The 27,568-nt window shown below is 37.9% G+C and overlaps 6 protein-coding genes across 8 annotated transcripts; 4 read left to right on the top strand and 2 right to left on the bottom strand.

Annotated features, from left to right (window-relative positions):
* Positions 1-874: 874 nt before the first annotated feature.
* GRF12 (general regulatory factor 12) lies at positions 875-3,622 on the top strand. The gene is made up of 7 exons (XM_008223277.3): positions 875-1,193; positions 1,567-1,873; positions 2,261-2,348; positions 2,458-2,567; positions 2,655-2,803; positions 3,184-3,239; positions 3,329-3,622. The coding sequence occupies exons 1-7, from the start codon at positions 1,118-1,120 to the stop codon at positions 3,332-3,334; spliced, it is 792 nt and encodes a 263-aa protein (XP_008221499.1). The 5' UTR covers positions 875-1,117; the 3' UTR covers positions 3,335-3,622.
* A 384-nt stretch (positions 3,623-4,006) lies between these two features.
* Positions 4,007-6,760, bottom strand: LOC103321470 (chromatin modification-like protein). Its single transcript, XM_089045798.1, has 5 exons — positions 6,414-6,760; positions 6,236-6,308; positions 5,687-5,738; positions 5,512-5,581; positions 4,007-4,955 (listed from the first exon to the last, which is right to left on the bottom strand). Exons 1-5 carry the CDS (start codon positions 6,513-6,515, stop codon positions 4,869-4,871), a joined length of 384 nt encoding a protein of 127 aa, XP_088901924.1. The 5' UTR covers positions 6,516-6,760; the 3' UTR covers positions 4,007-4,868.
* Positions 6,761-7,406: 646 nt separating this feature from the next.
* LOC103321469 (triose phosphate/phosphate translocator, chloroplastic-like) lies at positions 7,407-11,117 on the top strand. Of its 2 annotated transcripts, none has more exons than XM_008223274.3 (12): positions 7,407-8,271; positions 8,523-8,594; positions 8,692-8,757; positions 8,905-8,983; positions 9,076-9,196; positions 9,277-9,372; positions 9,587-9,699; positions 9,834-9,911; positions 10,017-10,133; positions 10,232-10,331; positions 10,562-10,662; positions 10,764-11,117. In XM_008223274.3, the coding sequence occupies exons 1-12, from the start codon at positions 7,958-7,960 to the stop codon at positions 10,788-10,790; spliced, it is 1,284 nt and encodes a 427-aa protein (XP_008221496.1). In that variant the 5' UTR covers positions 7,407-7,957; the 3' UTR covers positions 10,791-11,117. The 2 variants fall into 2 exon arrangements, with proteins under 2 accessions (XP_008221496.1, XP_008221497.1); XM_008223275.3 differs by having other exon boundaries at positions 7,408-8,271; positions 10,767-11,117.
* Positions 11,118-11,371: 254 nt separating this feature from the next.
* On the bottom strand, positions 11,372-14,615 carry LOC103321468 (Tetratricopeptide repeat (TPR)-like superfamily protein). Its single transcript, XM_008223273.2, has 7 exons — positions 13,911-14,615; positions 13,484-13,706; positions 12,914-13,390; positions 12,480-12,686; positions 12,124-12,261; positions 11,837-12,031; positions 11,372-11,704 (listed from the first exon to the last, which is right to left on the bottom strand). The coding sequence occupies exons 1-6, from the start codon at positions 14,519-14,521 to the stop codon at positions 11,846-11,848; spliced, it is 1,842 nt and encodes a 613-aa protein (XP_008221495.2). The 5' UTR covers positions 14,522-14,615; the 3' UTR covers positions 11,372-11,704; positions 11,837-11,845.
* Positions 14,616-16,924: 2,309 nt separating this feature from the next.
* On the top strand, positions 16,925-19,509 carry LOC103321467 (PLASMODESMATA CALLOSE-BINDING PROTEIN 2). The gene is made up of 4 exons (XM_008223272.3): positions 16,925-17,232; positions 17,609-17,848; positions 17,966-18,008; positions 18,804-19,509. The coding sequence occupies exons 1-4, from the start codon at positions 17,181-17,183 to the stop codon at positions 19,102-19,104; spliced, it is 636 nt and encodes a 211-aa protein (XP_008221494.2). The 5' UTR covers positions 16,925-17,180; the 3' UTR covers positions 19,105-19,509.
* Positions 19,510-23,446: 3,937 nt separating this feature from the next.
* On the top strand, positions 23,447-25,918 carry LOC103321466 (putative F-box protein At5g55150). Of its 2 annotated transcripts, none has more exons than XM_008223271.3 (2): positions 23,447-23,817; positions 24,526-25,918. In XM_008223271.3, the coding sequence occupies exons 1-2, from the start codon at positions 23,654-23,656 to the stop codon at positions 25,721-25,723; spliced, it is 1,362 nt and encodes a 453-aa protein (XP_008221493.2). In that variant the 5' UTR covers positions 23,447-23,653; the 3' UTR covers positions 25,724-25,918. The 2 variants fall into 2 exon arrangements, with proteins under 2 accessions (XP_008221493.2, XP_088903077.1); XM_089046951.1 differs by lacking the exon at positions 23,447-23,817 and adding an exon at positions 23,841-23,948 and having other exon boundaries at positions 23,979-25,918.
* The last annotated feature ends 1,650 nt before the right edge of the window (positions 25,919-27,568 follow it).

Below are 27,568 nucleotides of genomic sequence, written 5' to 3'. Positions count from 1 at the left end.
ATTCGGCTATTGATACATAGAAAGCTATGCAACCAAGATTGGATTCCTATTCACCTACTATAAAATTTGCTTTTCTTGTCAATGATCCCAATGGCCATATACCTTGTAGTACTTTGGAAGCTTATCAAATTCCTCAAAAACTTTTAGACTTTTTCACTTTCGCGTATGAAATTAAATAATTTCTCAACGACCATAAACCCACCCCCAACAAGTCTTTAATCTAAATTTCTTGAACCCTAAAGCCATCATAGAGAGAGAAATTCCATGAACCCTAAATCCATAATAGATAGGAGGGATGGAGAGGGAGAAAGATAGAGAGATTGGAAAAATGAAAGTCTCCGTATATAGAACAGCTACGTGATGTTAAAAATTTAAATTTTATAGTATAAATCACATAATTAACATGTCTTGAACTTTAAATATCTCGCGTTATTTAGATTTGCAAATTATGTACTTAAATTCGATATATGAACTCTTGTTTTTTTTTTTTTGGGTGGTCTTTGAAATCATGCACCAACGTTGCAGGTCTAACTTATGCGACATTCTTTGTGATGATATAGCACCCAATTTGGGAACATGAAAATTTGTCCTTTTTAAACATCATTGAGAATATAGCAATGCCACACACCAACAATATATTCGAAGAGACATATAATTGTCCTAATAATAAAGGGCATGAAAATTTAGAAATTTATAGCCGAATTAATTTGTTGGTGAGAATGTATTGATTGGAATTTGGAAACATTAAAAGACTGAAATACCCAGAAAGCCCCTCCGACAGAAGAGCAAGTATTCAAAGGCCCTGCTCACACAAAATCACAAATTGCGCGCCTCCTTCCTAGTTCCTATTTCAAACAACCTAACGGACGGTCCAGATCTGGTCATCGGCACTCCACAAGTTGCTCGATCCTTAACAGCGCGTCCTTTCCTTATTTAAACCCGCCCTTCCCAATTTCCTCGCATCCCAACCCCTATTTTAGTTTTACCCATTCGTCGTCTTCTTCCTCTCGAAAAAGGGCACACAAAAAAAACCCAAAACCAGAGAGCTCTGCGCCACCACGACTGCCACTTTTCCATCTCTCATTTTCGGTTGATTATCTCTCTCTGAAACGAAACGATGTCGTCCCCCGAAAAGGAGAGAGAGACCCAGGTTTACATGGCCAAGCTCGCCGAGCAGGCCGAGCGTTACGAAGGTCACATTCTGATATATATTTTCTCTTTTGTTGATCGATCTTTGAGTCTCTGGCTGTGTTTATATATATGAAAAATGTTGTTATTTGTCAAAGCTGGCATTGATCGGATTGTGAGTGTTTCAGCATTGCATCGGATCTTACAGTATTATGATGAATTAACGAACACCTTTGTTTCAGTTTGATATGTAAAATTTTGTTTGCATTGGAGGAAGTTCAAAGTTTTCATTAATTTTTGCGTTTATGGAATTCAAATCTAAAGGAATAGGGAGAAATTGTGTTGAAAAAGAGTGAAATTATTTGGTTAAAATCAATAGTTGGAAATAAGTCAGTTATGAATTTCTTGCTGAAATATCCTGTTCAATTAATGATGCAGAAATGGTTGAGTGTATGAAGAAAGTTGCAAAACTTGACCTAGAGCTGACCGTGGAGGAGAGGAATCTTCTTTCTGTTGGATACAAAAATGTCATAGGTGCTCGACGGGCCTCTTGGCGAATCATGTCTTCCATTGAGCAGAAGGAAGAGTCTAAGGGGAATGAGCACAATGTCAAACTGATCAAGGGTTACCGCCAGAAGGTGGAGGAGGAACTCTCCAAGATTTGCAATGACATTCTGTCTATCATAGACAAGCACCTGATCCCCTCTTCTACCTCTGGAGAGGCCACTGTTTTCTACTACAAAATGTGAGTCATGCTGCCCTAATGGTGTACTCCAATCATTTTAACCAAAGCAACTCAACCAACCCATATTTCATTTTTTTTATCTCCTGTTATTTTGCTTTGTTATGTTTATCTATTTGTATGCGCGGAACATATTCCGAAAGGGCAAAAATTGCAAATAGATATGCTGATAAGTATTTTTCTGCCTCGCATGCAAGTGGCGCACATGTAATGGGGTCAGGGAATTTTCTCTGTTTCCTCCTTGGCCCTGCCTAACAGATAGGTTAAAGATTACTATATCCTTTGGTTCTGTTCGTGTATCCTCCTCCATGTGTGTACTGACATTCATCATATTGTATTTGAAATTAATAAAATTTTGTCGACTAATATGTTACGGCATGCATGCTTCAGGAAAGGTGACTATTACCGGTACCTTGCCGAGTTCAAGACTGACCAGGACAGAAAAGAGGCAGCTGAGCAGTCACTCAAGGGATATGAGGCATGTTAATTCAACCACTATTAAATTGACACAAATGTGCTTACATATGTTTGATTCTTTACACTCCCTATCATGTGATGTGCTCTCCTATTGCCATCTCCTCTCTCAGGCCGCTTCAGCCACTGCAAACACAGATCTGCCATCAACCCACCCGATCCGTCTTGGTCTAGCCCTCAACTTTTCTGTCTTCTACTATGAGATTATGAATTCTCCTGAGAGGTATTACTTTACATCTGTTGTCATCTTTTGATCATTTTCATTTAAATCAACTCCTGAGATGTTGTTGTTGTTACTGGAAACTTGTAGGGCTTGCCATTTGGCTAAACAAGCATTTGATGAGGCAATTGCAGAGTTGGACACCTTGAGTGAGGAGTCATACAAGGACAGCACCCTTATTATGCAATTGTTGAGAGACAACCTCACTCTCTGGACCTCTGATTTGCCTGAAGATGGAGGTATAGCACACACCTGGATACTTGATTAACGTGCATTATTATTTTCACGAAAACGCATATTTACTGCAAGATTAAATCCTTCTTTAGTTCCAAATGATACAAGTTCCATTCATTTTTTAACTTACTATACAATAGAAAGACTTCGAAAGACTTGTATTTATGTTCAGCTCTTCTTTTTGTGAAACGGGTTGTTCCATGCTGTTGCTGAATGATACAGGTATTAAAAAAAGAAACTGTATGTATATATGAGCTCATCACAAAGGTGCCTGTATCTTCTCTGTACAGGCACCATCATGGTAGAAGTTTCTGTTCTGAACATAATTCAGATAGAAGAGACTTACACATGAATTCCTTTTTCTTTTTTTATTTTGTTTGCTCAGGTGACGACAATTTCAAAGGTGAAGAAACCAAACCAGCAGAACCTGCCACTGCGGCGGTAAGTGTCTTGACATTTTCTTCGGGGGCAAGGCAACTTGTTTTCACTCCCAGATTATATTAATTAAAATTAAATAAATATATTTGCAGACTTGATGGGTACCTGAAAAATAGCCCCGGCACATGGCAAGTGGAAAAGACTTTTGCAAAAGGCGACCTTTTAGCTTTTCTCACTCAGTTTTCGCGAGGGGATTGACTGAAGGACGTACACCTTTTTTTACTTCTTCTTCTTCGGTTTTTATGATATTGATCCTTCTAGGTTCCAAAGAAGATAGGAATTGATCAATTTTTATATAAAAAATTTGGATTTATGCTTTTGCTACATGTTCGTTTATGTAAACTTCTTATGTTAAGCAATGGAATGGACTTCTCGTCTTCTCTTTATTTTTATACAATCCCTCCGACCTCCCCCTCCGACTTGTTTGTCTTTACAAGTTTTGAAAAGAAGTCAAAAGGGGACGAATTATCGTCTTCCTCTTGCTGCTTTGCTTGCAAATTGCAATCAAACATTTTTATCGGTTGGGAAATGAGTATGAACAACTACTAGTGGTTTTCTTGAAAGTCGGTGATTAGGAAATAATCTGGCAAAAATCATAATTACAGCTAAATTGCATAAACTTCACAAAAATCTAGCATTTCTCTTAACACCAAAAAAAAAAAACATATTTTGCACGTTTAATGTGGAATTCATATAATTTTTCTTTCATTATGTGTTAGCAATCATATGGTAAGGAAAAAAAATTGAAATAATTCTAATACCAATGTGTAAGTAAATACATGAGAAGTCATAAATTGGAATAATTATAATACTGTGTGTTAGTAAATACAAGAGACATCATAAATTATAAAATAATCTAATACCCATTTTGGGTTATAAAAAAAACACATGTCATAATACAAAACGACAAAGTTATAGATTATCTTCGGAAGCTGTTAGGACTTGAGACGCATCCGCTTCTACCAGATAAAGAAAGCCAATATCCATTACCATTATCCATTTGCAACATGCAGAATTTGTGCCCATAGAATATCGTTTCTTTTGTCCATGACCGGTGGGTGACCTATAGATAGAATTTTTTTTTTTTCCCTTTTCCTTTTGGCTAATAAAGCAATGGGCGCACAGAAAAAAATTCCTTTTTTTTTCCTTTCAGGAAATGCTCATGTCGTGATCCAGAAAAATGGCCGTTGGGAACAGACTCACCCCAAAGAATTGAAAAGACAGAATAGCCACCAAGAGATTCTGTATGGAATAGTAGAAACAGAGGATTTATATCCAGTTTGAGCCAAAATCTGCACTGATATAAGTGAAAAGAGGCAAGCAAAACAAAGGAAACTCATACACAAATAACAGAAACAGGTTTTGAATCTGTTTCATTTTATAATATTATTACGTTCATATCGGTTGAGCTATGAAAAGGACCCTGACCCTTTCAAAACTGTGAAGAAACATCAAGCTTCCCTTTTGAGGTTTGGCACTCAAAACTTTTTGACAATTTCTAATTAAGCTCATAGCAAAAACCACCATGATACTATATAGTCAAGGAAAAGGACTGGACAACCACCATCCAATAACATAGATTGAACAAATAGGTTCAAACAAAACCTGTATCTATACAAAAAAATAAATCAGCTATGGTTCTTCCTTAACGAAGAAACTTTGAGGCAAGCTAAAATCTTCCTCGTGATTCAGAATGTCCGTCTCCTCATCGTCTGGTTTCTGAAATTCAAGAGAGAAAATGGTCAAAATGTACAATATGTCTAAAGAACAACAAGGGATAGAGACATAATTAGTCCCTTGGGACCATTTGAATGTTTCATAAGGAATATTTTCAGTAATTGTTTACACCAAGTCTCACATCAAACTTCCTTGTATCGTATGTGACCGTCATCCTTTGCACCATCACTCATATCAGATAGTCTAGTATAGCTATTTTCCTTTTCAAATATTCCATCAAGGCCTACCCTTTCACTTGATGCATGCCTAAAACCTAAATTATGCAGCTTTTTATCCTATTCACCTATAGTGCTGTACAGAGATGCACAGATTTTTCTGTACGTAATTTTCTTCTTGAATATAAAGCTCATAGCTATTTAAAATCTCATATTCTGAACTTGGCATTGTGATTGAGTTTTATTTTTCCGGTCAAGTCATTGTGATTGAGTCTAAACAGACGATTATCGATGAATGTGGATATTCTGAAGTTTAACAGTTCCATCATAACACAAAGAAACTAGAAATATGGAAAACTGACAGAATCAAAGAAATTAGGTACCAGCATTTCCAAATTATAGAACCGCTCTAGCAGTTGTAGAACCTCGTCAGCAGAGAAGTGTCGATCAAAGCTGTGAAAATAACACAAGATAGAGTAAGGCTACGTGTCAGAAAATGGAGGTTCGCTGGAATAAGTGCGATAAAACCCACAAACAGAAATGTGAAGAAGAACAAACCTTCTCCGAAGGAATTCCATTAAACCATAAAGAACGAAATGACGATGTATACCTGCGCGTAAACGAGTTGTTAAATGCTTATCTATTTTCAACTAACATGGTAATGCAAGATCTAAAAAGGAAACTAAATTGTCTTTGATTGTCTTATTAATTACCCCTCGTGCATGAATTCCTACATATAGCTTAGCCTCCAATGTGAAAGTTTATTGCATTCAGGCAATGATTATTATAACTCCCCTTATATTATTGACTTGAACCATCAGATTTCAAATTCAATTCAGCGAAAATGATAAGCATAGTCCTGAACTTTTCCTACCATCAGTAAAAATGATAGCTTTCCCTCCAAAAATTAAGTAGCAACGAAAATATTATCCATCCCAAGATTGAAGAATGTGATTAGACACATGCTAATTAACCACCTTTTTTTACCAACCAAAATTGATGCTTTACATCTAACCCCCACCAAAACCACTCACATAAATAATCAAAATTGGAAATCCAAAGATAAGAAACTGAATTATTAGGTTTGATTAATTCGAAAAAACCTGCCTTGTAGCTTGACGGGAGGATAAATTTCAAGAGCTTCTAACAGTCTAAGCTCCAATTCAACCTGTGATTGCTCCTAATAAACATTAAAAAAAAAACATACAAAGAATAAAATCAACATAAATCTTCCATTATATGTGTAAAGAGAACCAGAGAGAGAGAGAGAGAGAGAGAGAGGGACCTTTGGGAGAGAAGAAGCAGAGGAAGGGGGAGCTTTGCATGGAGAGTGTACGGACATGCCGTCTTGTTCCTCTTCTCTTCCTTTACCACCATTTCTCTCCATTGAATTCAATGATATAAAAAATTTCGAACGGGACCCTAGAGCTTGTATCAAATATTTTACTAGGTTAAACTGAATTCGGAAAGTGAAAACGAAAGCAATTATGTTCTCTCTTTTTTCTTTTCTTTTCTTTTTTTAAACTTTTCTTCGCTAGGTTTTCTGGTTTGATCCAACGCCATCTCCGAAATTGAAGTGCGTATGTTGCTGGGCTTCTGGAGCAAGCTAGCAAGCAAAGCCAGCCCATGTTTTGTCCTCGTCGTCAATGGACCGTGGAATTGGACGCATTGACTTTATTGACTTGTTGAATTGAACTTGGCCCAAGGAGAAGCAAACATGTTTTGAATAATTGAGGTTCTAATGCCAAATTAATTTTGTAATTATAGTTGTGCTAAAATCAGCTGAGATTTTCAACTGTTTATAGTCTGATTTTTTCTCTTTCTAATTTTCAGAAAAAGGGCCTAAAACTCATAATTTTGTAAATGAAAACCGTACTTAAAACACAATCATTTATACATAGAATTATCTATAAAGAGCATTTTCGCTCACCACCGATCATGTTCATTGCCATTGAATAAATTTAATTCTGAAATTTTGTAGTAGATTGATTAAATCACACTAATTCAACATTGAAGATAATAATGGTCACCACCAAAATATCAAGAAAACCACAAGCTAACATTCTCCTCAAAATGATGAAAACAACATCAAATTTTAATTATCCCATCGACCATGGTGCCAATAATGCAAGACATGTAGGCTGACAAAGACAAGAGCCAAGTGACCCCACTTTTGTAACAGCTGCTTCAAATGCAATTGCATACGTTGGTTGAACTTCAACATCATGCGACCTCCATTTTTTTTTTTTCCTTTTTCTTTCTTCCTCTTATCTTATTACATCACTCTTTCTGCTTAAAAATTTGCCTTCTTTATATTTAAATTATGCGCATGGCATAACCAGAGACAACACAAAGGAAGTGTATTTTAGTTTAATTAGAGGAGAACCTTAAGCTAGAAGACAAAAAAGCCATGCCAATGTGCCACCAATAACTCTCTCTCTATCTCTCTCTCTCTCTCTCAGTTAACAGTCCTTTTCTCTATTATTGTTGGCTTACAACTTTAACAAGCTCTGTGATCTCTCTGACTCTCTCTCTCCCAAAAGCTTTCAACGCCATAACCCCCAAAACTCTGATCTCTTCTCTGCTGCAAAACTATCCATCCACTTTCTTAAAGCAATACATTTTTGGCGTTCTGTGATAAAAGAAAATAGGAAAGAAAGAATTGATTTTTCTCTGTTTCCTCCGCTTCATACATATAATATAAACAAACCCATCTCCTTGTTTTCGACGTTCATATATGCTTTAATATCATTCAACTTACCGGTTTGCTTTGCCTACCTACTCAAAGTCCCTGAAATTCGTTGACAATCTCTCTTTGGGGGTCTGAAAATGGCTTCAGTGATCAGCCCAGTTCACTCTCCAATCCGTACTTGTCAGTTTTCTTCGCTATACTTATCATCCAATAAGATTTCACCTTCGTTTGCTCTGCTCAAGGCTCGGTCACTTTCTTCCAAAGCTTCAAGCTTGACCTTTTCGCCGTTGCCGGAGACTATAAAACCTTTTTCGCCGGTTGAACCTTCCGGCAAGTCCTTGAGATTTTCCGGGTGGAGTCAAGAGCTGAGACGGCGAGGCTCTGTTGAACCTCCGGTTGCTAAGGCTGCAGCTGCCGATGCAGAGGGTGCTGAGATTGAGAGTGCTGCTGGGTTGGACTTGCTAATCTTTTCTTTTTACTTCCTCTTTAGTATGAAATTTCGATACTTTTTAATCTTATGATTGGTTGCTGAGAAATGGAGGGAAAGAAAAGGAAAAAAAACACTTAGTAATCGAGTTACTTCTAAAAGGTCCTGTTTTTTATTGGTTACTTTTGAACTTTTAAAAATGACCCATTTAAGATTTTGCTAGTGAAGTTTCTGTGGTTGTGTTCTTTTAACAAGACTTGTATTCATAAGTGCAGGTATGGAAAGCCTTCAAAGAGCTTTTCTGAGAAATTTCCTTTCTTGATCACTGGCTTCTTTTTCTTTATGTGGTGAGTGTTCATAATTTTTCATTCATTTTTTATGGTGATTATTTATTTATTTCAAGAAGCCAATGCAGACGTTCATGATTTTCTGCTTTTCATTCAGGTACCTATTGAATGTCATCTTCAATATACTCAACAAGAAGGTCTACAATTATTTCCCATATCCGTAGTATGTATATCCTCACCAACTGACTTTTATCTTGAAACTCAATCAAAATTTCTTCACTAAACCTCTGATTGCTTTGGTCTCACGTTTGTTTTGGTTTCTGTATAATTTTAAAAGTTCACAATTAGTCGGATTTTTACCCTTTTGCAGCTTTGTTTCTGTTATACATCTCCTTGTTGGAGTGGTGTACTGTCTTGTTTCTTGGTCCATTGGCCTACCGAAGCGGGCAGTAAGTATCAGTTTCTTTCCGCAATTGTTATCCTCTCGCTTCAAGCCACAATATGGTTTCCACTAAATGCTGTACATTTTTTGTTCATCCAGCCCATTGACAAGGAGCAGTTGGCACTACTGACCCCAGTTGCATTCTGTCACGCCCTTGGACATGTCATGTCCAATGTTTCATTTGCAGCTGTTGCTGTGTCTTTCACACACACCATTAAAGGTATGATCTCTACCTTTGCATTTTGAGTAAAGATGAGAGACAATCAAGTTTACAGCAGCTTACCTTATATTTGTCCGCAGCCCTGGAGCCATTCTTCAATGCATCTGCTTCTCAGTTTGTTTTAGGCCAACACATTCCCTTGTCCTTGTGGCTATCGTTGGCCCCTGTTGTTATTGGTAACTCTTTAATCTTTGATCTTCTTCCATTTCATTTTCTTCCTTTCTCTGACATGTTGATCATATTACTCTCACATGCCAATTATAGCATACACATTCCCACACTTCGGTGGCAAATTTTTTAAAGCTGAAATGGCCAGAGCACCCCTCAAAATTTGAGGACAGCATAGAGCTGGTGCTCTTTTATATTTACTGAAGTTAACTTCTATTTTAGGTGTGTCCATGGCATCATTGACTGAACTTTCCTTCAACTGGCTTGGGTTTGGTAGTGCAATGATTTCAAACATTGCATTCACCTACAGAAGTATCTATTCGAAAAAAGCAATGGTAAGCATCATCTAATCAAGCCATTTTCCTTGTTTTTGGTAGTGCCGAGTAAATTCTAAAATAAGATTTCCCTTAATGGAGTTTGCACTTACATTTGATCTTGATTAATTAAAATATATTTTTTACTTCAACAGACAGGAATGGACAGTACAAATGTGTATGCTTACATTTCAATAATTGCTCTCTTGGTTTGCATCCCGCCAGCACTACTTGTAAGTCCATCTTTTTCACAGAAATTGAACTTTAAGTATTGAAATTGTTCTTAATCAACCAAAGATACTCAGACAGAACTGTTGGATGCTTTGTTTTGATGTCAGATTGAGGGACCCCAACTGCTGCAATATGGATTTAGGGATGCTATTGCCAAAGTAGGCCTTTACAAATTCTTGTCTGATTTATTCTGGATCGGAATGTTTTATCATCTGTACAATCAGGTAAGCTATTGACATGCTGCATCTAGCTCTTCCTTCAACCTAAACTATACAAAAACATGGTGTTTGATCATTAACTACTTCTGGGGTTACAATTGCAGCTTGCTACTAACACTTTAGAACGGGTTGCACCGCTCACGCATGCTGTTGGAAATGTTTTGAAGCGTGTCTTTGTGATTGGTTTCTCCATTGTTGTGTTTGGTAAGTTCTTTTACCTAAAATGTGATTGGCTTCTCTATTGTGGTGCTTGTTGTTTACCTTGTTCAAATCACATGCACCTCAGACCTTTTTAAGCAGAAGCCAGCCATCACACACTGTGTTTCTCAGTGAAGATATATTTCATTTAGCTTGATAACGCAGTTTGTCAAACAGTATGAACACGAGTAGCATTGTATTATGTCTTCATCGTTTATTGGCTCCATGTTTGGCAGGCAACAAGATCTCTACACAGACTGGGATTGGTACTGCAATAGCAATTGCTGGTGTTGCCATCTACTCCCTAATTAAAGCAAACATAGAAGAGCAAAAACGGGTAAATTATTTTATTTTAGTTCTTTAGCAATGAACTTCTTGTTCCTTTTGAAGTATTTTCGCTCGAACTCACGTGGGTGAATCTTATATCTTACATTTCAGAAGGCTGCTGCAATTTCCACCTCATAGGTTTATAGCATTGGATGAGGGTGCTAAGCACACAGTTGATGCTCCTGTTTGAATTTGGTGGATCAACGTAAGAGGCTAGTTTGTGGTGGATGCTTACGCGAAATAAAAGCTCTGAGAAATAATGAGAAAAAATAATAATTTCGAGTCACAAGCATCAGTAGATTACGAAATTGAAAAGCTCATTGGATTTTCAAATGTGTTGTTGTATTGTTACCGAACTGCAAGTGATCTCCGAAGAGACTTGATCACTTTTGTAATAGCAAAGCAAAGCCACTTTTTAGCTGGCGCTTAAAATCTCTGAATAGGTGTCTACTTTTCTTCACAGAATTTTCAATGCCATAGCAACCTCAGCGTCGCACATCCTCTCACATCTCTCAGTCATCCTAATTAGTCGAATGAAATACAATGAGCGATAATAAACGTTTAATGGACGATTATCGCAAATTAAGGTTGATTTTGTGCTACAATGCATTTTTCAATCAGCCACACAGCCAAGCCAACTCTTGGCATGCAATTGTCGTTGCACTCAGTTTAGTTATGCAATTCACGTTGCTGAAATATATGAAGAAAGAAAACCCACGAAAATAATAGCAACATAAATAAATGGACTGCCTGCGAGACATCTTGAGCAAAAAACATTTTCCTACAATTATTGGCAACACTTGAGGTTTCCTTTCCCGTCTAACAATCTACTCTTTCATTTTCCCTCAAAAAGCAAAAGAAATACATAAGAAAGAAAAAATATTTAAAAAATTAGGATCTAGGAGGCTATTATCCTAGCATTCATCCTGCCAAGCCTTGATGGAGCACAATCAGGTAATATACAATGCGGATGAAAGTTACATAGGAACGAACATATGAGTACGAAGTGAATCACTTTCGCAATCAGATTTCCAAACCAGAATGAAGCCAACCTGCAAGCAGAAGCATAATCACCAATCAGAAATGCGGTTGATGCAAGTGACCCAGTTAGGGGCATCAAAGAAAACATCTAGTGTTTCTTCAATACCACTCCCCTCCCAGACCCAGCATGTGTCAAAATTTACCTATATCTATTAGGCATATCCAGTGCTGTAATTGAGATTAAACAGAATGTTCCTGCGAGTCTCTGAACCCAATTGAATTCTGAACCTTTTAGCCAAGGAATCTACACGATCATCACTCTCATAATCCATCTCTCGCATACATCTCCTTCTGACCTTTTTCAATGTTTCTCTTGATGGTTCAAATCCAGCATTAACCTGTCCAAACGCTTGTTAAATTCTTCACAGAGACAGCAAAATATGTACTATGAGCAAGGTGAACCCGTCAATCACAAAAAGAATGCAGTTACCATGTCATCAATCACAGAGAGAGCAGATTTTGGATCTTTGTTGATGAGATGAGCATCTACAAGTAACGAATATGACTTCGCATTGGGTTTGATGCCCAGACTTACCAAGTGCCCAAATACGTTTGAAGCTTCTACAGTCTGCCATACAACCATACAACTAGTTCAGTAAGGTGTTAGCATGTTTTACGTGTGTGATGCAAATGCAAATTTTGACTCTTATGGGTGTGTGATGCAGGCCCATAAGAAAATCATATTTCTGCCCCAACTGGCTCCACACAAGAAGGTAGAGAAGCCAGTCCTAAGAATATGGCACAACTGCTGATAAGGGTTAATAAGAGAGAGAGAATGCAGTTCACCTGCTTGAACTTTCCAAAAGCATACATGAGAGCATTGTAAGAATGAATATCAGGGGTCAATTCAAAGCTGGAACTAATTGCGTCAAAAGTTTGGTAAGCTCGCTCGATGTGCCAGATATTTGCGCAACCTAATATGATGCAATTCAAAGCAGCAACAGACTTGTAAGGAGGGTCTGCACGGCTTAAATTCTCTAGTTGATAATACACCTGGGGCATATCAGTATGTTTCAAGTTAGAAAGGTGCAAAAGAAAATTTCATAAAAGCATTCACTGGATATGTGTAGAACATAGTCACGTATGATACATCATACATCGCATGTCTTGTGAGTCAGAATATCAAGGTCCATATATTCATCAACCAGAATAAACAACAAAATTAAAATAATAGAATAATGGATAAGACTTAGTACTAGCAGATAGAAAGAAGGACATACTGAGTCCAAAGTTTCAAAACCTCCCTTGGAGCATGCCACAACCAAGGGATGTAAAGAGGTAAATGGAGAGAACAGTTCCTCTTCTTTATCAGAATTACCATAAGCAGACTCATATTCATGAAGAGTACTAAAAGCTCTTTGTAGACTCCCTAGCGATGCAAGGGCACAAATTTTCCCACGGTAAGATTCTGGATTAGGGGCCTTCTTTTGGCGCAATGAGCGCCGTAAGATTGCCCATGATGCATCCAGTAGAGTAGTACTGTGCGTCCTAGCGGCAGTTGCGAGTGCCGACACAAGCAATCCTTCATCTACAGAAAGAAAAACAGTAGGTCTTGCTTGCTCACCCCTGGCAATCCATTTGGCCATAAACTCCAGGGCATGAAATGCTAACTTGTTGTTATCAACTTGCAGAGCAACTTCTGCAATATAGTTGCACATATTCCAGGGCGGACAAAGAGCTTTGTTCTGATCCATTGACTGATAACATAAAATGGAACAAACTTACATGAGGAAACATCAAGCACAATTTTCACCTCCTCAGTCTAAATATCTACGGTTTGAATCATATACCTTGCACTTGTCAATTATTGAAACCAAGATATCTAGCTTTCCCTTATCGGCACAGCCTTGTACACAATCTCTAAACACCGCCATTGACAACATATAACCAGATTTTAAAGTCAAATCTATATATTTCAAGGCCGCATCAATTCGGTCCGTTTGAAACAGCATGCCGACAACCAAGTCATATGACTCATCATCAGGCGGAGATTCGTTCCCTGTCTGCAACATCCTGATACATTAAAGTGAAACAGATTCATGAAATATGAATGCATCATTAAAGACACAGACGGCCTCAATCAGTAGTTCAACATGACAACTTTCTTCCACTAATTATACAAGTTATGACTAAATGCAAATCACCATTTCATTAATATAAGAAAAACAGATAACGCAAGCTGAACAGAATCATAACCACAATGCACAAAGAGCTGACCTTTCGAGCAATTTCTCAGCTGCATCGGTCTCTCTGGCCTGGTGCATGGACTTGAGGACGAGATTAAACGACGCCGTGTTGGGCGTGATGCCATAGTCCTCCATATGCCCGACCAGATCAAGCATGTGCCCAGGTGAGGCTCCGGTCATCAAATTGGCCCTCAAGTAATGGTTATACAAGTTCACATCGGGCTTATTGGGCTTTCCGTTCTTGTCCAGAGACCGAATCCAAAACTCGAACAGCTGCTTCATGTCTGCCCATCTCTGCGAGGTCATCCAATCTGCGAACACATTCATTAGGCTCTGCACGTCTAGGGTTTGCGAGAGGGCATGGATGCGAGAGCTAGGGGATTGGTTGAGGAACCCTATGGGGAGCAGAGACTGAGTCATGGACGAGTTGGGAATCGGGTTTCGCCAGTTCTCGTTGTACAACGGGCTTCCGGAGGCTGGGTTCGGAGGGAGAGGGGTCGAGGGGATGGGATGAGTTGGCTCGGCGAGTTGGAGCTCCTGCGAGAGAAATGAGAAGGTTGTGATGGTCTTGAATCCCGGGTTCGGGTTTAGGGTTTTGGCCAGCGTTCGCGTGCGTGCGAGGATCGCCATTTGTGTCGCCATTGTTGGAGCTCAGTGACAGTCGGAGTGGACTGTGATTAGTTTAGGGTTTTGAGGTTTGTATCATGGTCAGAAAGGTGAAATGGTTATCGAGCTGTGCGGCCCGCTTCTGGGAAGGGCAGTATGGTAATTTGAATTTTCTAATGGCATTTTAGATATTATCTGTAAACTTCAAAGAGACTGGCACTGTGACCAATTAGTGATGTCAGTGGTATAGTCCTTTTATTTGGGCCTAGTTTTAGAGTTCTTATGGGCTCTCAATAGAAACCACAAAAACAGCACTCTGCTCAAACTCTAGGCCCATTTTACCTATACAAGCCCAATGTGTTGCTAATTTTCTGTGAAACCCAATGGCTCTCTCTCCAACCCAAGTGTACACCGAACCATGCTTTTGCTCTCATGTAAGAAGAGATAATTGGGTGTCGCGGTTGTATATAATTATGTTATATATAATTCTGTGAATCTATTTCTATCGTCACGTCATAAAACATGACCAATAAAATAAGTAATACTAAACTACCTTAATGATTGAAGTTGGTAATTAAAAAATAATTTCCCTGATTATTTTATATCATTTCCTTGGCTTTTTGGTTAACTCTTTAATAACACAGTTGTCAGCCAAATTGGTTTTGCATTACAGCAAATCAACTTTAAAAACTCAGAATAAGACAATCATTAACCAGGCTTTCAAGTAAAACATTTTCACAAGCATGCATGCATATCGGCTGTCAAGACTAACACAACAAACAAAAAGGCCAAGAGGGCCACACAGATCAAATCCGGCAAGCGTAACAGACAGTTTGATGAGAACATCTTCACATGGACGGCTTGGATGTTGGTAAAGATCAAACGATCACAACATTTTTTTGGTTTTTCTTTTTGTTGTTGTGAATTTCATAACCGAATAAAAAGAAGAAGAAAAAGTGTTTCTTTTTCCAAGCGGTGTTAAGGTAGCAAAGGGAGACTTTGATTGATTTCATTGTGAACTTTACTGTTGTTGAAGGTTCTATTCCATTTAGGAGAGAGAGAGAGAGAGAGAGAGAGAGAGAGAGAGAGAGAGCATCTGCCTTTTGTTTCTGTGGTCCAGTTATTCTCCTTTGGGCCCGTTCGGAATTTCAAATCCCCAATCAAACACTTTTGAGACTCATCCAATAAAGTCATCCAAAAGCAACCACAGATTTTCAAAGAAAACATGTATAGTGTTTCTCCTTTCGGCCTCTCCCCACCTAATACAGTTGCTTGCATTGACCCACATCATACAAAATTAAAACTTAATTACTTAACTAAACCCTTCTGATTAACTTTCATTAATGTTTCGTGATATTCGTGAGATTTTGCAGAGCACCGACGTAGTGTTAGTGTTGTTCTTCTTTCTTTCTTCCTGTAGAATGTTTTAGATATTGAATTGAATTAATATGGTGACTGGAAAAGGCATGGCTATTGGCTTCTGTGCTGTTTCAGACTGGCTTTTATGAAGAAATGCGTCGTAAGTGTCGAGTCATCACTCAATTGGTATCTTGGTGTTACCCTATTTTCAAATACTTGTATGCTGCTGCTGACATGTGTGGCATGGCTTGGGAGTGGAGGTGCATGCCTTTGACTTCAACTTCAAGCTATACATACCGTAGGTTGAGTATGTCGACCAAAAGCCAAAATCCTATGCAGTGATTTAGGACCAAGAGACTAGGCTAACCCAATTAAGAATCAAATAAAATGAAGAGTCATTTGTTGGTCTTGGGTACTTTCTATAGGATATGTCACATGCTTAATTCATTCCGTTAGAAATCACTTATGTATGTGTGGACAATTGACCTTACTAGTTGTGATTGATGAAAATTTCAACATATCATGTGTGTTTGTCAAATTTTTTGCATGCCAAGCTTTATGAGATGGGAAAGGATTAGAGAAAGAAGGTTTTGGGTTAGCAGCTGGGGATGATACAGCTTCCCTAATGCCTAGCTTTCTATATAGCTTTTGGGCTGAAAACTTTTCAATGTAGTTTTAGAAACTTGGAAATAAAGATAGAGAAAAAGCAGCAGCAAATTCAATTCACCCATCTGTACACCAAAAAAATTGAATTCACCAATGTGTAAAAGCCATGTCCACAGCAGAGACAGTGATGCATGCCAAAAATGAGATGCTTATGCCTGATATTCCCAATCAAGGCAAAAAATAGGACACCACACTGCTAGCTCATTGTGACAACACATAGCATAAAAGATCTCCATGAACCTCATGGTGGGGCCGCCAGAGAGTACCAACCTAACTAGGTTAAACCAGGTTGGGTTAACTTTTGACCACCCACTTGAGTTTAAGACCGTTCACAAACAGTCAAGTACATGACAAAAGCCATCAGCTTGCTCAGCTCCCTAGAACACTCTCCCCTAACAGATATAAACTACATATTAGAAAGCAGAATTCTGCCACATAATGTAAAAAACAAGCTTAATTAAAAAAAGGTTTAAAACCATATCAAATACAGATACCCACCGTCCTTCTCTCTCATATTATTTGCCTACTAGAAATCTCCATTCTGTACATCACAGCACTCTCTCTCTCTCTCTCTCTCTCTCTCTCTCTCTCTGTACACACTCTCTCTCTCTGGAGCCATCTTCATTTCTAGCTCAACGAACTATCATTTTCTCTTAATCTTGCATCAATCATGGCTGCTTTAGTGTATATAGTGATTTTATTGGCCCTGACTGGCCATTCAAGTAAGCTCACCTGGATTGTGCTTTAGTGTATATAGTTCTTTTTCTTTATTTTCCCGATCTTAGTTCTTAGATGTGAAGGCTGTAGATCATTGCAACCCTTTAATTCCCATCAAGGAAGAGCTTCTCCTAAGTGAAAAAGTTTTAATCTTTCTTCTCTTTTGTTTTCTTGCTCTGTTTTCTCACCCCATCTGTAAATGTCTCTGATAACACCTTTACTTTGTACATTAGAGCTCATGTATGTGGCCAAAAATTGTTCTTGAAAGTGCCTTTCTTTCTGGTTTTCTTGAAAGGAAAAAGTATTTTCTTTTATCTGGATTTAATGCTTTCATTTTCTTTGAAGAAAATTGAACTGATTTCCTTGCCTTTTCTGGGCTAGGTGCTACTTATTGCATATGTAAAGATGGAGTTGGTGACTCGGCCCTCCAGAAGGCACTGGATTATGCTTGTGGAGCTGGAGCTGACTGTTCTCCTATCCTTCAAAGCGGTGCGTGTTACCAACCCAACACTATCAAAGATCACTGCAACTATGCTGTCAACAGCTATTTCCAAAGGAAGGGCCAAACTGCACAGAGCTGCGATTTTGCAGGCGCTGCTACACAGAGCCCAACTGCTCCAAGTACGTTCAATCCTTCTAAGCCTCTCACTTGCTTTGAATTATTTTTTTATTTTTTATTTTTCTTCCTAATCACTGATTTTATTTTTCTGTGTTTTTTTCCTTCTTGGTGATTAACAGCCTCAAGTTCCACTTCCACTTGTGTTTATCCTTCAAGTACCAGGTAGTTGTCATAGTTTTTATGTCTGATATTGAATCTTGACTTAGCAAATTTTAATGAGCATTTTGTCAAATGTCTTTAAATGCATTTTTCCCATTTTCCCACCTACTGGAAAGAAAAAGAAAATACCAAAAAATTAGAAAACCTTGCTTTTGGAACAGAGTTCTTAGTTAAAAAGCTTTCTTGTTCTACATATGTGGATTTATTTCCTTTGCCCAAATATTGTTCTCCCGCAAAAATTCCTTTGTTGATGATGGTTGATTTGAATTTCATCCCATTGTCAAGAATCTAGCTCCCCTGTATTTTCTTTTAATTTATCTGGGGGTTGATGGTAGGTACAACCTCTCACTCCGTACTTGAATGTTTGTTCTGAATAAGCATCAACAACTGGTAGAGTAATTTTCAAGAGTGTTCATGAGCATTTTTGGGGACAGTCATTAAGAAAAGTAGATCTACCAGGCCCCTCCATTAGTTAACTTATTGTCTTAGGTTGATTTCACAGACTCACAGCTGTGAGCTGTAATTTAGAAGATATATCGTAATCTCTTTGTCCTCTTTCTTCCTACATCTTGACATCTCGATCTCACTGATCTCAGCTTGACATATGTTTTACTACACATGCCACTGTAATTAAGGTCCCCTTTGGCCTTTGCTTACTTTGCAACATGTTTAATCTTTCAGCTTGTATTTGTAATTAGCAGAAAATTAAATTATCACCCTTAACATAATCTTTATATTTTATTATACCATGTGTTGGATTGAATCTGGGTTTTGTTGTTGTTCATCTCTTTTGTTCAGCCAAGCAGGAACTGGCTCTACAAACTCAACCACAACTCCAAGCACAACTCCAAGCACAACTCCAACAACAGGCACTCCGACAACAGGCACAACTCCAATCACGGGAACCACTCCAACCACGGGAACCACTCCAACCACAGGAACCACATCTCCCTCATCAGTGTTTGGGATAAGCCCCACCGGGAGTGGCAGCCTCACTGACAATACTGGTGGTGTGGCTTCTATGAAAGGCACAAACTGCTTGTTTTGCTCTCTGGCTTCAACTTTCTTCTTCTCAGTGTTTTTGCTGCTGTGGGGTTGATCAGCTAATGAGCACGAGGGAGGAGATACACATTCCGTTTAGATTATGTGGATTATAAAATTTTACCATGGTCAGGAATATGGGTGGGTAGGCATGTAATATGACATTTGGGTTGTTTAGGGAATTGGAAAACATCTGCAAAGGCAAAAACCCCATTAGGGTTTTCTTTGTTTTTGCTTTTGTTTTTCTTCCTCGAATGTGAAAAAGCTGGGAATTCGATTCCATTTTGAGTGGTGATATATATATATATATATATATATATATGACTGCTAGTGCTTCCTATATGGTGCGGGGTAGGCAGAACCTGATCTCTTCTTTTTAGATTTTTCCTTTTGTATATGTGTATGAGAGCCGAGAGAGGCAGTATTTTTTTAATTTAATGGAACTATGCTACCCCTACCACTATACCCATCATGTCATATTATTTGGTAATTTCCTTCGTTAGCTTAGTGATTAAAAATCGTGTCATATTATTTGGTAATTTCCTTCGTTAGCTTAGTGATTAATCATATATCCCGGCGTGCATTCGAGGTCTTGTGTTGAGAGGTGTCACGATCACCTGTCAGTTAGGCCTCTTTCTTAAGCCCCAATCACTTTTATTAATGCCTTATCATTTTGGCTTACCATCAACTTACGTATCCTAGTGCTGCAGGTGCACTACCAAATTTGTGGCCGAACTTTGTTGGTGCATCACTTGCCAAAAGAAAAGGGAGAAAGGGACTCGCTTCCTTTTGGTCGCATCTATTCTATCGGTTCAAACTCATAAATTTGGTAGATTTTATTTTATTATCTAATTTAGTCCAACTTGTCAAAAGTTCTATTTATAATTTCAAATAAATACAAGACAGCCGAAATTAAACCAAAAATATTAACTTTTCCACCGTCAAATTCATAGAAAATTGATTAAATTGAATTGAACTTGTCCATTAATTAAAAATAAATAAAAAATATATAACTTAAATAGTAGAGCCTAAATGTAGCAATGGTCCCGGAATTATAACAAAAGAAAAATCATCAAGAGAATCACATGTATTTGCTAGCTAAGAGATGATGACTTACAAAGAGAACGTGTATATTATATCCGTACATCTCATTTTAAAGGGATAATGCTACCACTATAACTAGCAACTAACTGAATAGGTCTTGTGTTGAGAGGATCTACCGCAGCCTCACTAAATACAAAATCAAGTATTCTATATTGCTTACTCTTCATATTATAAAGACGTAAATGGAATGTAGGGTGGTCGACTTCCAACATTCCATTAAAACAGAGTTCTAGCTCACCTGTGTGGATTGTGCCCAAAGCTTGAACGGAAGTTGCTTCTCTTAGCATCTCACTGATAGAAATAGTCTCCTTAACCCACACAAGGTTTTGGTAGTCTTTCAAAATCCATAAAACTATCTTGTAATGTTTCCACGACTTGCCAACAAGCACACCCACACATCCTCCCACCTCAACTACACTTGCAAAGGCCTTGGAACAAGTATCGAAAATATCATTATACTCTTGAGAAAAATCTTCTGGTAGTGGCACCAATCTGAAGCTCTCCTCTCTAACGTCAAATACAACTATGGTTTTTGGCCTATTATTGAACCAGTGTATGGCCCCATTGACGCACACACTTCCAGTACTTGATGTGCCTGTGTGTAGGGTCCATATCTCCATTGCAGGGTCTACCTGCCTGCAATGGCCTCCACGAAGAATCCCTACCGAGGGTGTATACGTTCAACCAATGATGCCATTTTCCAAGTTCCCAAGATGAGATGACCTGGAGAACCTTATACTCGTTGGTAAGGGGAGTGAAGCCAAAGTGATACGCATCAAATCCACGGGTAATTACATGGGGAAGTTGAATGGACTCTCTCGAGTAGTAGGGTTAAGTATGAAAACAGAGCCACACTTAAAGGATGAGCAAACCAAGCCATGGACGCTCTGCAGTTTATGAACATTAGTGTTGTAATGGTCGAGAGCTATGCACCCAGTCCGGTATGAAATTTCTGCGAGGGGTGTTGGAGTTAGAACCTTATATTTATTCCCTCCTCCTTCTCCTTGTTGCTCCTCCTCCTCTATTTTTGAAGAGAAGAAGCGGTTACCCTTTTTGAAATTGAAGATCAAATTCAGTCCTTGTATTCATAAAAATCATCAAAATCGGAGTTAAAATAACCGTTAAATCATGATTTTTCATTTATAACCGTCGAAAAGTTTTGTCCTGTTACTTGATCTCTGAATGTTTATTTTTTCCAATTTTTGGCGCATATGATCTTGAAGTATAAACAAACAAGTTTGACAGTTGGATCGTTGAAACTAGTTTCGTAGAATGCGTATGCCATCAAAACAATATATTCACTAACAATTAAGAGAGTATTTATACTTTCGTTAAATATAACATAAAATTTTGTGGTATCCACTAGTGTAAATATTTTAAATTGAAGATCAAATTTAGTCATTGTATTCATATAGGGTCAAGGAGTGTAGCTATAAAAATCATCAAAATCAAAGTTAAAATAACCGTTCAATCATGATTTTACATTTATAACCGTCGAAAAGTTTTGTCCTATTACTTGATCTCTGAATGTTTATTTTTTCCGATTTTTGGCATATATGATCTCGAAGTATAAACAAACAAGTTTGACGGTTGGATTGTTGAAACTAGTTTCGTAGAATGCTTATGCCATCAAAACATTATATTCACTAACAATTAAGAGTTTATTTATACTTTCGTTAAATATAACATAAGTTTTTGTGGTATCCACTAGTGGAAATATTTTAAATTGAAGATCAAATTCAGTCACTGTATTCATATATGGTCAAGGAGTGTAGCTGCAAAAAATCATCAAAATCGGAGTTAAAATAACCGTTAAATCATGATTTTTCATTTATAACCGTCGAAAGTTTTGTCTCGTTACTAGATCTCTGAATGTTTGTTTTTTGCAATTTTCGGTGTATACAATCTTGAAGTATATACAAACAAGTTTGACGGTTGGATTGTTGAATGGTGTGTGTATATATATATATATATTTATTAAGTAGCTTTAAAATTATTTAAAAATATATATTGTATTTTAAATACACGTGAAACTATCTTATTGGAGATGTGGGCTCCACATATATGCCACATCAATCAACTAATGGAGTTTTTAAAAAATCACTTAAAATTCATAAAACTTAAAAATGAAAAAAACCAAGGGTTTAGGGTTCATAAATGGTCCTCAAGGTCAAAATCCTTCTGCATATAAAACATGTTATTAGTATTTATTTTGTAACTTAAACTTGCTACATATTTTCGTAACTTTATACACATTTCAGATGGTTTTAAAACCTCAACATCGCGTGGGCACCTTTGCTAGTAGTAAACGAAAACCCAATTTTGTGTATTTGCTTTTGTTGTGAAATAGGGGTGGACATCAGGACCGGAAAACCAGAACCCTGAGCCGAATTGGATAACTGGAAGAAAAATTGGTTGACTAAAAAAGTCTACAAATCGGATTGAATCAGATCGTTTGTGTATTATTTTATTTTTTATAAAAAAATTATTTAAATATGATGCTACATTTTTAATCTCATAACTAATATTTCCTGAAGCCCAACTTCAAAACTTCTCTTTTCTAGGCCCAATATCTCTCTTTGTATAGAATTGAATCATTTGTTAATTTTCAATTCCAAAAAATAAAATTTTAGTTGAAATTTGTATAAAATAATAATAATACTAATCCTGTCCACCATTGGAAAAACCGAAAATTGGACTGAAATTGGTTCAAATTGAACCGGCCGATTTCATAATTTATGTTTATTAAAACTAGACCGAATTAGACCGGTTAAATAGTATCGATTCCAATTCTGATTTGAAGTGAAAACAGACCGAACTAGACCGTGCCCACCCTTAGTGAGAAATAGTGGTTACATTTACATTACTAGTCTAGGAGTTATTTTCCTAACTAAAATAGTAAACGAAAACCCAGTAAAATACTCGTATTATACATTTTGAGTGGTTGGTTAGCATTTTCCCGTTTAATACTCGTATTATACATGTACGAACGTATTTTTCAAAAATATTTAGGTTTTTTGTACACTTTTTAAAAACTCAATAAAATACACTTTTTAAAAATCAAACATACAATACACGTATTATAAACGTACATACACATTCTTCAGCATTTAATACACGTGTTTTTCGACAAAAGTTTCACCTTCCTTTTGCATGAAATTGGGCCATTTGTGAATTTTTAAGCCCAAAAATTTGAAATTTTAGTTGAGTTTTATAATAAACACAATTTTATAAATTCAAAACTAAAAAAAAAAAAAATCAATATTATACAGCAGCCAAACTTTTCATTGAATAATGTTGAATAGAAGAGAAGAAAATTCAAAAGCAACACAAATTTAGGTTGGGTTGGGACGCATCCAGCTTCACCCAACACGATGAGGAGGCTTTACGCCCGCCATAACATAAGTTAAGCTGGCACAAAAACGGCAACTGCAACTCCGGGCAGGCAGGCATCGGCGGACAAGACCCACTGATGAGGGAGATTGAGGCTGGGTACGGATCCAATGAGTCTATCCCTAGCGGAGCAACAAGACCCACTGATGAGGGAGGTTGAGGCTGGGTACGGATCCAATGAGTCTATCCCTAGCGGAGCAACAAGACCCAGTGCTGCTCCATTACGTCGATGCAGCATCTCAAAAGTTGCAGAAAGCTCGTCGATTTCATGGAGGTAAGTTAGTTTTCAATTTATCCTTTTTTTTTTTAAATTTGGATTTTTCACTCTGATTAAGATTAATCAACCAATCTCTATTCAATTTAAAGTTTGGATGTTAATTAATATGGTTTGGTTGATTGATGAAGGCGATTAATTTTCAACTTTTGAACTTAAAGGCGATTAATTTTCTCTAGTATCTAGTCTAGACACTAGAGGAAGGGATTTCCTAATTGTTTCTTTTTACAACCAAAAAAAAAAAAAACTGATAAGCTTTTAATTAATTCCTTTAATTCTTATTAGGATTTCCTTGTTCATGTTGGAAAATGGTTTCCGTATTCTTAGAGGAGATTTGTTTTCAATGCCTTTTCCTTGTTGATGTTGGAAAATGGTTTCCTTATTCTCAACGGAGATTTGTTTTCAATGCCTTTTCCTAGTTGATGTTGGAAAATGGTTTCCTTATTCTTAAAGGAGATTTGTTTTCACTGTCTTGTTGTTTTAAATAAGGAGTTCACTTCACTTCACCTCATCATCAACTGCTATCTATCAAAGCATTCTTCTCTGCATCACAAGCATACAATTATACCCTGCTGCCGTTTCTTTCTTTTTTCTTCTCTGTTCTGGTTTTGCCTTTTCCTTGTGTTTCGAATTCAAAATTAAAGTTTCGTAGCAAAGAATTCATTTTATGTCCACTTTTAAGTTTGATAAGGACCCCTGTCGTCGTAGGACCACGGCTGTCAGCTTCAGCAATGGGGAATGGGCAAGTTATCCAGCACTTGTCTTTTTGATTCTGGATAAGTTATTAGAACCCATTGACCATGTCCGTTTTGCTGCCGTCTGCAAGAAATGGCGTTCTATGTCCAAAATCTATAATCAGGCAACGCAGCGGTGGCACAACAAACAACTTCTCCCCATGCTCTTGATCCCGAACCAGGACAAAAACAACGACCGAAGAGTATTGTACAGCATTTCTGAAGGAAGAATCTACAACAATATTCAACTGCAAGTTCCTTTTAAGAGGAGGTGTAGTGGCTCTTGCCATGGCTGGTTTGCCACAGTTGATCCAACAGACCAAGGTGTAGTGACCGTAACACTCAGGAACCCTTTCACAAAAGCAAATCCCATTTATCTCCCTCCCTTGAATGCCCATGTCTCAGTTTATGGACCATCCTACTTTGAGCATTATGTTCCTAAGGTTATCTTGTCCACTGACCCCACTCTGAATCCGGAGAATTACGTGGTTGTAGCACTTTACCGTTGCTGGTTTGAGTTGGCTTTCATCAAGGCAGGCCAAAACTCCTGGACCTACGTCAACCCTGCTGGAACTTCATATGGTGATGTAATATTCTATAAAAGCCAATTGTATGCAGTCACATCATTTGGAGCGATTGGGTCATTGGATGTTTATGGTAGTGATAGTAATAACCCTTCACAACCACCATCGATAAAGCTACTCACACCTCGAAAGCCATTCCGATCTTATTGTTTTCATGCATATCTTGTGGAATCAACTGAGGGAGACTTGTTGCATATACTAAGATATTATGTGCCAAAGGACGGTGCTTTTAGGTTTTGTAATAGGCAGACACTGGGATTTGCGGTTTACAAGTGGGTGTTGAACGATGAAGAAGAAGGAGGTTCTATTGCGCACAAGGTTGAGGTAAAAAGCATTGGAGATGAGGCTCTGTTCGTGGGCGACAATCATTCAATCTCTGTTTTGGCTTCAAACTTTCCTGGATGTCAGCCAAATTCCATATATTACGCCGATGATTTCCTATCAACTTCTCCTTTGTCAGATGGTGATGAAGCAAATGATATGGGGATCTTCAACTTGGAAGACGGAACCATCACGCAACATTACGCAGTGAAAACCAATACTCAGAGAGCTATTTGGGTTGTGCCACCTTTTAATGGACTATGTTAGTCTAGCCTCTAAATCATCCTACTATTCATTGAGCATTGCCTTGACAAGTTAGGATGTTTTTGTAGATTTTTGCTTTATTTATTACTGTGTGCCAATTGGGTAATTTTTTTTTCAAACTGAGCTTTTCATTTTCATTTTTTATTTATTTTAATTTAAATAAAGTGTGAATGTATTATTTTATCCCTATTTAATAAAGTGACGCAGCACAAGCAAATAAGGTTTCAAACGAAAACCTTGAGTAACAAGGAAACTGGAATCCACGAAATTAAGAGAAACTCTCTTTGATTAATTTGATTAAAATCAATCGCTAAAAAGCGTTACGAACCCGTCTAAATACACAACTCTCAACCCTTGTAATGCTAGGGAGTTATTACAAATAAAACTGAACAACAGAATTAATTCGGAGACTTAACTACGTAACTCGAAACTGAAAAACAGAATTTATTTTGGGAATTAACTATGTAACTCGAAACGGAAAAACAGAATTTATTTTGGGAATTAACTATGTAACTCCGAAACGGAAAAACGACTCACCACGTCCCTTTTCTTGCTCAACCGCGATTAAATCTGCCATCCGTTTCTACATCCCTCTCCACCTCAAGAACTCGACCCCGAGTTATGATCTGGATAAAGAACCTCATCTTCACGGAACTCATATAAATCTGCAACATTAAAAATATTGGAAATTCCCATGGAATCCGGTAACTCAATAACATAGGCATTATCATTGATCCGTTTGAGCACTTTGTAAGGACCATATTTCTTCGGTTTAAGCTTGCTGTAAGTGCCAACTGGAAACCTCTCCTTCCTCAGAAATATCATCACAGAATCGCCTTCTTGAAACACTTTAACACGTCGATGCCTATCCGCAGCAGCTTTGTACTTAGCATTTGTTTGCTCAAGTTTCTGCTTGACTTCATCTCGAACGGCTACCACTTCCTCAGCCAAATTTTTCGCTGCCATCTGGTTTGCTGGCCTCTAGGCAGTTTCACCAAATCTACAACATGGTTAGGTATAGCAGTATAAACAATGGAAAATGGAGACTTCCCAGTAGCGCTATGGACTGCACTGTTGTATGCAAACTCCACCTGCGGTAATGCATAATCCCATTGTTTCGGCTTCTCTCCACAGACGCTTCGCACCATATTGCCCAATGTCCGGTTTGTAACCTCACCAGCCATCGGTTTGGGGATGGGCAGCTACGATTCAAAGTAGTCCCAAACAGTCTCCACAAAGTGATCCAAAAATGACTCAAGAACTTGGTGTCACGATCAGATGTAATGGATGTAGGAACCCCATGCAAGCGAACAACCTCCCTGAAAAACAGTTTGGCTATATTTGATGCATCGGCAGTCTTTTTGCAGGCTATGAAATGCGCCATTTTTGAGAACCGATCAACCACCACAAATACAGAGTCCACTCCCCTTTGTGTTCGGGGCAATCCGAGGACAAAATCCATAGCAAGATCCTGCCAAATATCGTTAGGAACTGGTAATGGCATATATAATCCAGTGTTTTGTACCGCCCCTTCAAGTTTGACAAATGTAGCACTTGCGCACAATAGTTCCAACATCACGTTTGAGCTGTGGCCAGTAAAATCTCTCCTCCAACAATGCAATTGTTTTGTCACGGCCTAGGTGGCCACTCAACCCTCCACCATGCAAGTCCCGAATGAGCTTCTCCCTCAAAGAAGAAACTGGAATACACACTGGTTGCCTTTGAACAAATAACCTTCATTGAGAAAGTAATCTGCCATTGGCTCTTGATTAGTGCACTTAATCCAAATTTCCCGGAAATCATCGTCACCTGCATATAATTCCTTCGACATTCAAACCCCACAACTTC

This window comes from Prunus mume, linkage group LG2 (genome assembly GCF_029339155.1).
Source record: "Prunus mume cultivar Tortuosa linkage group LG2, ASM2933915v1, whole genome shotgun sequence".
In the NCBI taxonomy this organism is placed as follows: domain Eukaryota; kingdom Viridiplantae; phylum Streptophyta; class Magnoliopsida; order Rosales; family Rosaceae; genus Prunus; species Prunus mume.
This window is presented reverse-complemented; position numbering and strand designations above follow the sequence as displayed.

Bases quoted from the DNA above. Each gene is read 5' to 3' on its own strand.
- LOC103321466 (XM_008223271.3), top strand. From the start codon at position 23,654: ATGAGTCTATCCCTAGCGGAGCAACAAGACCCACTGATGAGGGAGGTT. The intron at 23,818-24,525 runs GTAAGTTAGTTT...CTGTCGTCGTAG, and splicing joins AGCTCGTCGATTTCATGGAG to GACCACGGCTGTCAGCTTCA.
- LOC103321469 (XM_008223274.3), top strand. From the start codon at position 7,958: ATGGCTTCAGTGATCAGCCCAGTTCACTCTCCAATCCGTACTTGTCAG. The intron at 8,272-8,522 runs GTTGGACTTGCT...TCATAAGTGCAG, and splicing joins GAGATTGAGAGTGCTGCTGG to GTATGGAAAGCCTTCAAAGA. The intron at 9,373-9,586 runs GTAACTCTTTAA...CTTCTATTTTAG, and splicing joins GTTGGCCCCTGTTGTTATTG to GTGTGTCCATGGCATCATTG.
- LOC103321467 (XM_008223272.3), top strand. From the start codon at position 17,181: ATGGCTGCTTTAGTGTATATAGTGATTTTATTGGCCCTGACTGGCCAT. The intron at 17,233-17,608 runs GTAAGCTCACCT...TTTCTGGGCTAG, and splicing joins GGCCCTGACTGGCCATTCAA to GTGCTACTTATTGCATATGT. The intron at 18,009-18,803 runs GTAGTTGTCATA...TCTTTTGTTCAG, and splicing joins GTTTATCCTTCAAGTACCAG to CCAAGCAGGAACTGGCTCTA.
- GRF12 (XM_008223277.3), top strand. From the start codon at position 1,118: ATGTCGTCCCCCGAAAAGGAGAGAGAGACCCAGGTTTACATGGCCAAG. The intron at 2,568-2,654 runs GTATTACTTTAC...GGAAACTTGTAG, and splicing joins ATTATGAATTCTCCTGAGAG to GGCTTGCCATTTGGCTAAAC. The intron at 2,804-3,183 runs GTATAGCACACA...TTGTTTGCTCAG, and splicing joins TGATTTGCCTGAAGATGGAG to GTGACGACAATTTCAAAGGT.
- LOC103321468 (XM_008223273.2), bottom strand. From the start codon at position 14,521: ATGGCGACACAAATGGCGATCCTCGCACGCACGCGAACGCTGGCCAAA. The intron at 13,391-13,483 runs GTATATGATTCA...TTATGTTATCAG, and splicing joins CAATAATTGACAAGTGCAAG to TCAATGGATCAGAACAAAGC. The intron at 12,262-12,479 runs GTGAACTGCATT...GTTGTATGGCAG, and splicing joins CTTTTGGAAAGTTCAAGCAG to ACTGTAGAAGCTTCAAACGT.
- LOC103321470 (XM_089045798.1), bottom strand. From the start codon at position 6,515: ATGGAGAGAAATGGTGGTAAAGGAAGAGAAGAGGAACAAGACGGCATG. The intron at 5,739-6,235 runs GCAGGTTTTTTC...GTTTACGCGCAG, and splicing joins TCCTCCCGTCAAGCTACAAG to GTATACATCGTCATTTCGTT. The intron at 4,956-5,511 runs GTACCTAATTTC...CTTGAATTTCAG, and splicing joins TCTATAATTTGGAAATGCTG to AAACCAGACGATGAGGAGAC.